This window comes from Gavia stellata, chromosome 4 (genome assembly GCF_030936135.1).
Source record: "Gavia stellata isolate bGavSte3 chromosome 4, bGavSte3.hap2, whole genome shotgun sequence".
Taxonomy (NCBI): domain Eukaryota; kingdom Metazoa; phylum Chordata; class Aves; order Gaviiformes; family Gaviidae; genus Gavia; species Gavia stellata.
The window spans coordinates 23,587,435-23,600,404 of NC_082597.1; the positions used below are offsets into that span (position 1 = coordinate 23,587,435).

A 12,970-nucleotide genomic window follows, 5' to 3' on the forward strand; every position below is an offset into this window, starting at 1 on the left:
GTGCTTGTACTGCAGCAGCTGAAGAGCGTACTTAAATTCAGGAGCCCTGATTACTCCATTGTCATAAATGGAACCTCTCTGCGAGTGCGAGTGTAAGTAGTTATTGCGCTTCTGTAGGCTGGAGCAGAATGATGCAGCAAAACAGAAAATACAATGTGTTACGGATCAAATCTGTTTCTGGATGTCATGCAATGCAGACGTAAATCCGAATTACTGGTCGGAATCTGAACACCAAGCTAAGTTTAGTTCCCCTGATTTGGCTTTTGCTCTGCTGGTATCATCAATTTCCCAGCTCGTAGTACAGTGCAGCCAGGTGTTCAAATTCACAGAAGGCCAAGAATTACTCCCTTACAGAATATCAAAAGTAAAACCTAGGCAATGTAGCTCATATTCAAAAGTAAATATACTGTGTGACAGGTATAAAACTGCTGAACTAAATGGTATTTCTCATTTTTTTTTTTTTCCAGAAGTACCTCAGCTGCAGGGCAAAATACAAGGACATAAGCTACTGACCTCCCCTTAGCATCAGGACCAGACATACTACCCTACACTTTACCATCAATTTAAGAGCAATTTAAAACCACCTCTCAGAAAAGCTGATCAACCCATGACGTCAGTGGACATCTTTTGTAAAACACGTTTTATGTACTTCTGCTGAAATCCTTTTTCTACCTACCGCATGGTTCTGTATTACTTACTGGGCACTGATGGTAGCCTCCAGAAAGTGCAGCTTCAAATGGTCAACCTCATCCTTTAGCAAGAAGAAAATCTGGATACTGGATAGCAACAACGTCTTCAGAGAAAATGGTACACGAAGGAAAACGATTGGTTTCCTGCCATTGTTTCTTCTTGTTAACAGCCAAATTCTACTGGATACTCACCCTGATGCAAAGAACTCATGGCCAGGAATATGCCCACTCCATCCGACTAGATGGGGACATCATCTTGGGAGGACTGTTCCCCGTCCATGCAAAAGGGGATAGAGGGGTGCCTTGTGGGGAGCTCAAGAAGGAGAAAGGGATCCACAGACTAGAGGCAATGCTGTATGCAATTGATCAGATTAATAAAGACCCTGATCTTCTTGCCAATATCACCTTAGGTGTCCGTATCCTTGATACATGTTCCAGGGACACTTATGCATTGGAGCAATCCTTAACATTTGTGCAAGCGTTGATAGAAAAAGATGGTTCAGATGTGAAGTGTGCTAATGGTGACCCACCTATTTTCACTAAGCCAGACAAGATATCAGGTGTGATAGGTGCTGCAGCAAGTTCTGTGTCCATTATGGTCGCAAATATTTTAAGACTTTTTAAGGTAAGGAACATTTTCTATCTTTCTTTTAAATTTTAAACACAATGAAGTAAATGAAGTGATTGTGTTGTGTTATCTTCAAAAAATAAAGGACTTTCTCAGATTCAGAAATCTGAAATGACTGGTTTGCCCTTTCAAAGGAAAAAAAAAAAAAAAGCAATGAATTGATTGCAGACCTTTAAATTAAGGTGCCAAATGCCTCTTTTGAAGTTCTGAGCAACCAGAGCACATTTTAATTCTTTAGGGATTTGTATCCTTATTTTTTTTACTACTCACACTTCCTCCATATTGAGCGTTTATGCTCATCAAGTCTAGGTTGAGATTGATTTCCCAAATTTCCAGGAGAATGAAATATAAGGTTTAAACATAAATCCATTTGTAGGAGGACCAGATAATTTCCCTAAATAGGAAGATATGCCAGTAATAATCTAGTGCTATTGATGTGCATGTCTAGCCAAATGAAGTGTACTGAAATATCTTTGATTTCCTTGAAATCTTAACCTCCTCTGTATTTTTTACAAGGTGATATTTTTTTCCAGACTTTGTTTCACTTTGTGAAGGATAACTTTTGGACAACAGTTCTACTGACATTTCCTTCTATGTACTTTATTAAGCTCTGGCATTATAAATAATGGAAAAGTAAACCTGCCACTTTTAAACTTGCTAGAAGATGAACACATTCTAATCAGTCAACTTAGCTGGAACAGATCAGGCAGCAGACATTTAATTTTTAATCCTGTGCAATAGCAAACAGATGATGCTGCATTGAGCACTCTTTTCTACACACAGAATGACTGTAACTTAGGTCTGAATCTATTACTGTCTTACCACCCACTGTAATTCAGACTCATTCCTTCCATTCAGAAATCTTGCCTTATGTCCTACAACTTCACAACCACCAAAGACAACTTAAAGACCATTTCTTTGACTTAGGTGGAGAAGATTCTGGTAATGTTAATTATTGTTGTTATGTATTTGGAAAAGTGTTGCACTTGTTTTCTAATTGTTGTAGCTGAGAGATTGATTAGAAGTAAGGAGAGACTGGCTTTTTTTTTTTGAAGGTTTCTCAAATTGGCAAAGAGTGTTCAGTCATCTAAAGGGAGATTTTTGTCCTTTCCTCTGGTTCTGCCATGAAGGGCATAATGATGGATTTACAGTTCAGGGGAGGAGCAAAGTGTCTGCTGGGTTGTGGTCAGGCGTTCGTTACAATCTCAAAACTGATCTCTAGCTGTGCTTACTGCACAAGTTTGAGAGCAGGGGACTTGTTCCAGCCATGTGTTTTGCTTGTGAAAAATCAAGTGCATAAAACTGAGCCAAGACTGAAAAATGTTCTATATGGAGAGGACCTCTGGAGCCGTGCCTGGTGGGGGAGGCCCATCTTTCCTGGGAACAATCATGGATGTTGAGGGAGGTGTCTACTTTTAATTTCACGTCCTTTTTTGAAGTTGTGTCACCCTGTTAAATAATGCATAGTTCTGAAGTAATGATAGACGTAACGGTCACTTTAATACCCATCATAATGCGGGGCTACGTAGACTATGACTTACACCCAGTTTTGGGTGGAATACAGTGCCGTAGGCTGATTTAAGAAACTAAGCCTTGTAAGACATGCATTAACTGTGAATTAAGAGCAGCAAGAAGGAAAGAGGCCTATGAATTGTCTAAGATAGAGGCAATTTGTCTTCTGAAACCATGACAGCTACCTCCTAATTTCCATTATGCAATAAGATTGCAAATAACGTTCTATTGCAGTCTTAATCAATAGAGGGTCACGTGATATCCCCTCTGGGGAAAGATCTTATTTACCCATTTAATTGATGTAGTACAGTTGCTGGCAGAAGGAGGAGACATCTCTTTTAGTTTTAATTATAGATCCTGAGCAAATATTCTTAATAATGTAAAAAATGACAAATTACACCCTTTAATGTCTGATGTTGGACCTGCGTCTGAAGTCTGTTTTTACACCTTCCTGTCAGAAGTAGATCTGTTATCTCTGCATGAGTAAAAGCTTCTGGATAAGGCCCTCAGTTAGCAGCACTATAGAAAACATTCACAGTGGTTATAGTCAAGAGGATTAGGAAATTAAGGGTCATTTGCCAGAAATATAAAGTATAAGCCAGTTTGGGTTGTACTCAGACCAAAGAGATGGACTGGGATTCTCAGCTGATGCATCCCCACAGCTCTGCAGCTGAGGACCAGGACCTTGGCCCATGCTCACAAAGGCTGCAGGTATGAAATTGTGTTTACTGTATCTTTGTATATGTCAAGGCTGGGCACTCAGCTGGTGTAAATGCCTGTACTTTCATTGAATTCAGTGATCACCATCATGCAAATGCCTGTTTCCATTATATCCAGGATGAGTGTGATTCATCCATATTTCTGTCTAACAGTTCTATTCAGCAAGTTGAACCTGTAATTTGAAGTTCAGTATTACTTTATTATCTACTCTGAAGTTCCTAAATGTCAGGACTACATATTTTTTAAGAACATTGTTATCCAGTAAAATTTTAATCTGGGATGAAATTGTGAGAAATAAATTATATCACTCAATATGAATACACAAAGATAGCCTGAGAAACAATATGCTCAACAGCTTGGATTTTCATGCTGCTATTTTTCTTTTTCTTGCCATTTTTTTTTCTTTCTTTTATTGATTTTACAACATAAAACATACAGGTCAATAGTCCTATCTGATGATCTGGTGGATAGCATAAACTGATTGATAGTCATAGTACCCTTTTATCTGAGTTTTTTCATGAGAAGAGGGGAAGGAGGATACCACAGAAAATGACCTTGATCTATAGCCTTTCTCCTTGTCAAATGGCTCACCTTGAATTCTTCTCTGTCCTTTCTCCTTAGCAGGTAATTTTCTGCCTTTAGTAGATCCAAAATATTAAAGGTCCAAATTTGGACAGCCTAAATTTCACCTGTTGATGGTTTTAGACCTGTCAGAGGCACTTTACAAACAGGAAACGCTTGTTCAAGGAATTCACTGTTTGAAAGTGGACATGTTATTCCTTGATTATCATAAGGTGGTTGCTTTCTGCCTTATGTTACTCTGGTCCTTGATGCAAAAAAGATTGTGTGAAACAGTTGCTTATTAAGCTTTCAGAACTTGGAGGTGGTCTTGCTGCAAATATAGTGGAAGAAGGAGAGGACCTTCAGAGGCAAGCACCGTAGCTACCCGCTTAAACAGTTCTTTGTGGATCTCAGGACAGATTGTCCCCACTTGAAGTTGCTGGCTCATCATTTTAAGTTGTTTTTATCAGAGAACATCAGAAGTGGGCTGCTTCACAAGGGAAATTGAGACAGGAGCCAAAGGGACAGCAAGGCAAGAAGGGCAGTTGTCTCACAGTCTTACCTGAATGAGAAGAACAAAACAGGTCCATCCATGTAACCGGGTTCAGCCAACAGTCCAGTGATTGCCAGACAAGTCCATAGAAGTGAGGCGGGTCCAAGGTCAGCAAGGCAAGGTCAGTGTCAGCAAGGGAAGGTCAGTGTCAGCAAGGTGCAAGGCCAGCAGCATATCTCAAGCAGGAGCCAAGGGCAAGGGCAGAGCTGAAACACAGCTGCCAAACAAAGAAGGTGGACAGGGGTCCTGATGAGGCTTCTCACTGCTCTTCCTCACAACTTAGCTGTTTTCCTGGGCTGATCTGTGCCGTATTGGAGATTACCTTGAACACATGGAGCCAAATGTGCCCCTGTACTCGGCGCTGGTGAGGCTGCACCTTGAATCTTGTGTTCAGTTTTGGGCCCCTCACTACAAGAAGGACATTGAGGTGCTGGAGCGTGTCCAGAGAAGGGCGACAAAGCTGGTGAGGGGTCTGGAGCACAAGTCTTATGAGGAGCGGCTGAGGGAGCTGGGGTTGTTCAGTCTGGAGAAGAGGAGGCTGAGAGGAGACCTCATCGCTCTCTACAACTACCTGAAAGGGGATTGCAGAGAGGTGGGTGTTGGTCTCTTCTCCCAAGTGACAGAAAAAGAGGAAACGGCCTCAAGTTGTGCCAGGGGAGGTTCAGACTGGATATTAGGAAAAATTTCTTTACTGAGAGAGTGGTGAGGCACTGGAACAGACTGCTCAGGGAAGTGGTAGAGTCACCATCCCTGGAGGTATTCAAGGAAGGTATGGACGTGGCATTGTGGGACATGGTTTAATGGGCATCGTGGTGTTTGTTGGTTGATGGTTGGACTTGACGATCTTACAGGTCTTTTCCAACCTTACTGATTCTGTGATTCTGAAATCCAGGTCTGGGGAAGGGAGGGTGTTGCAGAGCATGTGCATTCAGGACCTTGACAGGTTTTTTTGCGTTTCCCATGGCAGTGACAGTAGAAATAGGACAGACAAGCATGGGCCAGCCTCTTTCCTTTCTTGTGGTGCACAAGGAGCTGCTCCTTCCTCTGGGTAATAGAAAGTGACATTGTTTGGTGGTGGGGTTTTTTTCAGTCTGGAAATCCTGCTGCCAAGTTGGTTTCTGTTTGGCTGGTAGGATCTACTGAGGGGCTGGCTGTCTCAGTTGGCCAGCTCTCACTAGCACAAAAGCAACCTTTCTATTGACTCAATCAGTCAAAATCTTACTCTTACCCCCTTCCTTCGCTTAGTCTCACTGAAATTGTGGCTTCCTCTAGGGTGGTCAGGCATGGCCAGGTGGTGTCCTTTAGCTGCTCTCTGTGATGCTCATAAGCATCTGGGCTGTTCCCAGTCCCTCAAAACTTGGCCTGGAGGAAACAAGAAACTCTGTAACTTAGCTCAATTCAGGTATTATGTTCCCTATATTCAAAGCTTCTCCTTGTTTAATGTCTGAATAACTCATGTCAATGGTTAAAATCTGCTGGAAAAGAGAGACATTTGTTTATGCTAGTGTCCTCCCATCTAAAAACCTCACACTAGTTCTGAACTCCTTGGTACACTCCATCTGTCACCTTCACACATCTTTTAGCCAATGTCATACTAGAAGTGGCCGAAGTATGATGGTTTGCATGTGAATTGAGATGGGTGAACAGTGTGCTTGGTGAATCACGATCTTAAGTTTTTGTGTATATATGTATGTATGTGTGTATAAAGCCAAAATATTCATCAACAGTTTTATTCCTTTCCTTGCCTTGCTTTGCCTTGCCTTGTGTTTTGCCTTGCATTCTGTTTTCTCCTCTTTTCCCAAGAATAAATGACTTATTTCCTCTTTTTGGTCAAATTCTCTTCTTACTTCACCACTGTAGTCCACTTTAATAGCGGCTCTCTGGAGGGACTAGTACTCACTTCATGCATATTTGCCTTATACATTTCATATACATTTACTTCTTCAGAAGTACAAGTACAAATGACATGGTGCTACTCTTTCAACTTTATGTGCACCATCCAAAATGCAAGGGATAGTTTCTTTCAGTAAATCTAGAAGTGAATATATTAGTTCCCTCAGCATTTTGTTTATTTGCTTTGATTGTTTCCTTGCCTCATTTTGAGTTCTAGCGTATACCTTTGGCTGGTAGCCATGTCCAGCTACCAGGGCTGTACCTGGATGATGCTTTTTTTAGGCTTGGTTGCAGGTCTTTTTATGTTTGGCTGCCATTCGGTGCTTTTGCTGCCTTGTGTTCCAGACCTGCACAAAACAGCAGACAGGCCTCCCAGAAATGACAGAATTACCATTGTACAGAAGCTAACCTCACTGAACTTCATAAATATAGGGCTATGTATTTAATTGTGGCAATAGAGTGCATCTCATGATTAAAGGGAATGATGTAAATAAAATGTAATAACATTTTACCACATAATTTCAGAGAGGACATACGTGCTTTTGTGAGGCACCCTGAACCATACACATGTCCTCGTCCTGACTCTGTATCTACTGATATCATCTCATGAGCATTACTGACTTCAGAGGCTCCAGAGGGATGCAGGAGTCAGTCTGTTCCATGTCTGACTGCAGGTCCTTTCCATAGTGGAAGAGCTTTACCATATACTTTGTAAGAAGTGAAGAGCAGGCTCAAGAATTTTACCCAACCTATTGACATTCATTAATAAAAAATGTGCTGCATTGATGAGAATATATCAATTTTCTGTTCACTGTGTCATGCTACATGTGTCAATAACATTTTCTGCTGCATAGCATTTGAAATTTGAAATAGGATGATTTTTTTTTTGGTGGTTAAAACATATGTGGAAAATCCTGTGTGAAGTGTGAAGAAAAATTGTTGTTAGTAGGGAGAAGACGACTGAAACATTTTGAAATCAGCTCTTAAGATGAACAGATTTGTTTTACTTTTGTTCTAGATAATATTTTCACTTTCTGAATCATTTTTAATTATAAAAGGAACCCATTGCCAATACATCCCATTTAATTTTACAGTGTTTTTTGTAGCTTATTACAAGCACTTATCTGTTTAGTGCCTGAGCATCTTGTCTTGTTATTGGCTGGAAAATACCATTTTAATAATTCCATTTTTTCTGTTTTTTTATAATTAATCTTCTTTTACATAGAAACAAAAATTCATATCTCTTTATATTTCCATGGTAGTAGATACTTGATTATGCAAAAAATCCTTTTAATTCAACCGTGATTCTTCTGTCAGTACCAGGTTAAATGTGTTATAGTCAAGAGAGGCAAACGCCAGGTCAACACCAAGATAAAATTATAGGTACAAAAGATACTTTGCAAGTATCAATAATGAAACAGTTGGGAAATTTTTTAGTTGCAGCCAGAGGAAATAATAGGTTTTCAGATTCTGTGAAAACTGCTAGGACTGATTAGCATCAAATTTTATTTGTGCTAAGCTGCTTGAGGCAAGGGAGTACAAAAGCAACTTGATGCATTCATTTAGTATTTTACAGTATATTAGTTCCTTAAATATTCCTCTGAAGATCTAATATTTTTAGTCTTCTCCCATTCCTGGATGGAGTTATAACTAGTGGTTAGAGCAAAGGTGCAGTCTGGTTTTCTGTATTATTTTCCGTGTCTGTCATTGGTTTTCTACAAGGCTTTAGAAGCATCTCTTGACCTTTTTGTGCTTCTCTTCTGTCATTTTGATTTGATTGTATTTAACCATTTCACAGGAAAGAACCGGAAGCTTGATTAATGTTTGTTAAATGGTTTGAGCTGTCTCCTCTGTTTTTGCAGGCAGCTGAAGCTGTCTAAAGTGTTGAGGTTTTTATGTCGTTCCACAACCACAGTATGTGAACACCTTACAAAGAGGATGTAGCTATTAAAGACCAATGGTCTGATTTTCTTTCTACTTCCCCGAGGGCAGTTGGGACTATATATATATGTGTGTGTGTGTGTATACATCTTTCCCTCACATGAAGGAAACTGCATATGCAGAGAGAATTATTTCACCCTTCATGGCTGAAATTTTGCTGAGTTCCTACAACTGTATTAGGGTTGTTTGTATCTGACAGAGGCCCCTGAGATATTTGTTAAATATTACCTATATTAATATAGATATCATTGGTAATTTCACAAATGAGAAGACCAAAAGGCTGAGAAGAGTCTAGCAGTTTAGCAAGGGCTAACTTACACACAGAAATACAAACTCTGCAGTGGGCTTTTTTAAAGATCTTGTGTTAATAGAAGGCACTTTTTACATCTCTGCTAGTAAACAAAATGTACCTGGCATAGTTTTCTGGCAACAAGGCCCACTGAAACAGACAATCCACATATGTATCATACACTCCTCTGTTCCCCCAAATCATGGGGCTGCATGCAAACTACTAGGAGAGAATGATTCCTGACCCATGCTGACTTGTGAAGCCTGTCTGGAAGTTGGGAGACTGCTGTCTGGCACAGGTCGCAGCTGAGCTATGGACCATCCTGACAGTTTAGCGGTGGAGGCAGCTGAGCAGTGCTGAGGGATGCGCTCTGAAATTATGTGATTTACCAGCGTAAATGTTGCTGCCGAATTCTCAGGACTGAGCTCCTCTGCTCCTATGTCACACTGAAGGGAAGCCAAGACACTGCAAGGATCATTGATGCTGTTTCAGTGTTTTAGTACAGCAATGTTGTTTTATTAGCCACGATGAGAAATAAATTAAGACTTTTTTTTTCACTGGTGAATAACTGTTTCAGTACAGTGACAGCTGTGCAATATGAATAGTCCTGCATTCTGACTGTCATCAGAAACTAGGCATTATTGTGTGTTACAGCCAACTGGTAGATTTTGTGGCTTTGTGTATTTCCATCCTCATTATTTTCCCTAAAGCACACTGTGCTTTTACGATTAAACTGGTTTAGAGTGCTTAAATGTCTACCCCTGTGTTTGCTAGCGTCTATCAGATAAAAATAGTCATCCAAAGAAAAGTCTTACTGAAGGACACTAATTCTACATGAATGAATTAAATAGCCAAGAGCAAAATGCTCCTTTGGGCTGGGATCTACATATGTTCCCAGATCAGAAAAGCAAGATATTATGTCCCCTATCCTTCCGACAGGACAATTAAGCATTTAAGTGAGGCCTTAAATTAGGAGGCTGTTTGCCCTTGGCTGCCTATGCCCTCAATAGAGAGAGTAAAATGCTTTTGGACGGGGACTGGATCAGGTCTATGTGTGTGGATGCATCATCTTTCATGGTTACAGAAAGATGATGGGTTGATCCATGCTTGCACTTTCACCAGGCAGAACCTCTTCTCATTGGAAGGCTTTGGAAGCCTTGCATGCAAGTCATCGGTGGCTCTGCATGCATTTATAAGAAGATTTTAAACACCTGCAAGGGTGGTGCCAGTTTCTTAATTCCTTCCTCACTTTCCTGTGGGAGGACTCCTATTCATCTTCTTTTCTCTTCCATTTCCTCCCTGCTCTATTTCTCTCTCTTGTTGTCTTCAGAAAAGCTACTTTTTGACCACTGTTCCCAATATTTTTCAAATGAGTATTTCATTCCATAGTCTCCAAACAAATTTTTTTTTTCAGACATGCTGAATAAGCAAGGCTCTGACTGGGTCTTAGTTTCTGTAGGTTGTGAGGATGAGTGGATCAGCAGGAGGAAGAGCTGGAATTTGGGCGACTTAGGATTGAGACCTATCTATGGGGATAACAGGAAATAAGGGAAATGCTTGTTGAGAGATCGAGCCCTCAAGGGACAAAGGTCTCTCCTTTTTACCTCACTGTTGGATTTCTTGTCTGGCACTTCAGATAGATATCTGTCTCTAACTCTTCTCTGAAATAAATTATTTTTGATAGCAATGCTGAGATATGCCATGGTATTGCGAGACCTCTCTTCCTATTGTATTTCTTTTATAGCTTAAAACTGTGGAACAGGAGCAAAAATGATTTCTCTGAGCTGGAATAATTCATATTTTTAGTTTTGGCTTATGTTCTTTCATAGAAGGTGCCTCCAGCATTAAGTTGCGCAGCAGCAGTATTTGTAGGGGTGGAACCAGGATCTCTAGTCCTCCTTATTCACTGGTACATTTATGCACATGGCTCTTCTGTAAATGTAAAAATAACAAAAGGATGATAGCCCATTTCTGGGTATCATTCTATAGAAAGCTCCTAACAACTTCTGTTAGTCTTTTACTTTTATAGTGGCTCTGTCACATTTAAGATGCCATTACAATCTTCTTCCAGCTTGGGTAAAATTTTGTGAAGCAACTCCATTGCATTAATGTAACACTGGTCCCCCATGGTGATTGTTACTCTTATTCAGATAAATTTTCTTTGTTTTTACTTTGTAAAATACTTTGAATTGTTAAGGCCTTAGTGAAAAATTATCACCACAGTTATACTTAGGCTATTCTTTAAAGAAACATTTCAAAGAGGATCCTGCAATGGTTCTCCTGGCCTGACACTTCCAAAACAAAGCCCAAGAGCTGAAGAAAGGGCTGTCTTTCCTGCCATTCTTATTTCTTCTTTTGGTGCCCTGAGTATTCATTGGTTTTATCAATAGTGCTGAAGCACGGAAAGTCCCCTTCCAGAAGAGCTGACTTCCTTGAGGGCTGTCACCTGGACAAGGACTCACCATCCTAGAAGGTGTGCTGTATGAACGCGGATGAAGTCACAGGAGGTCTCAAGACTTGCCTGTGCGGATGATATGTGAAAGGATTATTACGTGAAGTGGAGCATGGGCTAAAATGTTGAAATGCACTGCTGTAGAAGACAATACATACTGGCTAATACTAGAAAGGAGGGAATATCTAATGGCTGTATGTGTGCTTTTGCACATGTATATTTGCTGCATTATGATATTACCATAAATTCATTGGCTGTGGACTGCATAGTCCAAACAACATTTCAAGAGAGCGCTGTGGGAGAAGAGAACTTATCTTGGTAATCTGAGACAAGGAACTAATTTATCATTAGGAGCAGCACAAAAAATCCTGGGATTCAGACTATGCTCATCGCTATGGTGTTCGGGACCAAAAAAAACATGTCCTGCAGAAAGAGACAAACAGGCTGGTATCATACACTGAACATAAAATGTGAAGGCCTGGGAATCCTGACTGCAGAAGACTCGTTGCAGGGGCAAGCCTTGTTTTACCATTCAGATATCTGACTTCTGCCGAGTTCAGGAACAGCAGATAAGCAGCATAAGTGACTGCATTCTTCTGTAGCCAGCTGATAGGACCTGCTTGTTGAATACTGTGTACTCAAAAGGGAAATGGAGTCTGATTTTTTGTGTCACTTTTAGTCTTGTTTAAATGAGGAAGAATCCATAGGAGAGCAATGTATTCGAGAGAAGCCAGTGAATTATACCACTGTAAAACTGGATTTATCCAGAGGCAAATGATGTCCTGTGTTCATGCAATATTGCATTCTGTTGGTATTACTGTCAGTACTGGCTTTCTATTCCAGTATGGGAGTTCAACAGGTGTGTAGCAAAAGTCCATGTGGGTCCTCAATTATTGCTTCATGATGTTTTCAGATATGATCATGGTGATGCTCTTTTGTTCCCAGTCTGCAAAGAGATATGGGTATGTTCAAGTGGAAGAGAGATGCTTTGTTTCTGTGGGACAGCACTGATCCTGAGGGAGCTGGCAATCTGATCTCCACAGGCATGTCTCTGCAGAGTAGCTTTTATAATATGGACTAACTACAAACACAACACCCCAAATTGTACTGCCAGATAGGAGTTAGTAGACCATGGACATGTATAGCTAGGATATTGTTTCAGGAGGCAAAATGTAAGTTGACTGTTAGCAAATAATATTGCCAAGAAGTACCCTGTTGTACATTGTCTAAAGGTTAATCCATTTGTTCGGGATAGGAGAAATGCCAAATTTCCTACTTCCTAGCTTTCTGAAAATTAGGTTGGATAGAAGTATAAAAATACATATTTTTGTATCAGTGGGAAAACAATCTAGGTAAAGTAGCCAGTGTTTTCCACTCCTAACTTTGATGGTTCTGTTTGCGATCCTTTGCATGACAAAGCACAGGATTTAAAAGTTACCATCTGCTATATTTACTTTCCAAAGTGTGAAGAAAATATGTATTGTCCTGAGGATTAAAGGGCTGATTCTCTTTGTGCTCTGTTCAGGCAGAACTGAAGTGTTTGTAATGAAAGTAGAAGGTATTAGAAAGCATGAAACATGAGAGACAAAAAATGTGTTTGTCTTCTTTGTTGGACAGAATTTGATGATGCCCTTTGAAAGTTTAAGTGTAAACATTTATCTTATTAACGAGCATTTCTTTTTTTTGTGCATGTTACAAACAATTCCACTTGCAAAACCTAAATGCAGTTGGA

At 40.2% G+C, this 12,970-nt stretch overlaps 1 protein-coding gene across 1 annotated transcript in view; it reads left to right on the forward strand.

The window, feature by feature from the left end:
* Positions 1 to 804: 804 nt before the first annotated feature.
* Positions 805 to 12,970, forward strand: part of GRM8 (glutamate metabotropic receptor 8) — a 360,444-nt gene continuing 348,278 nt past the window's right edge. The window contains exon 1 of the mRNA XM_059815960.1: positions 805 to 1,314. Coding sequence (XP_059671943.1) covers positions 805 to 1,314 — 510 coding nt within the window. The remainder of the gene's footprint in view (positions 1,315 to 12,970) is intronic.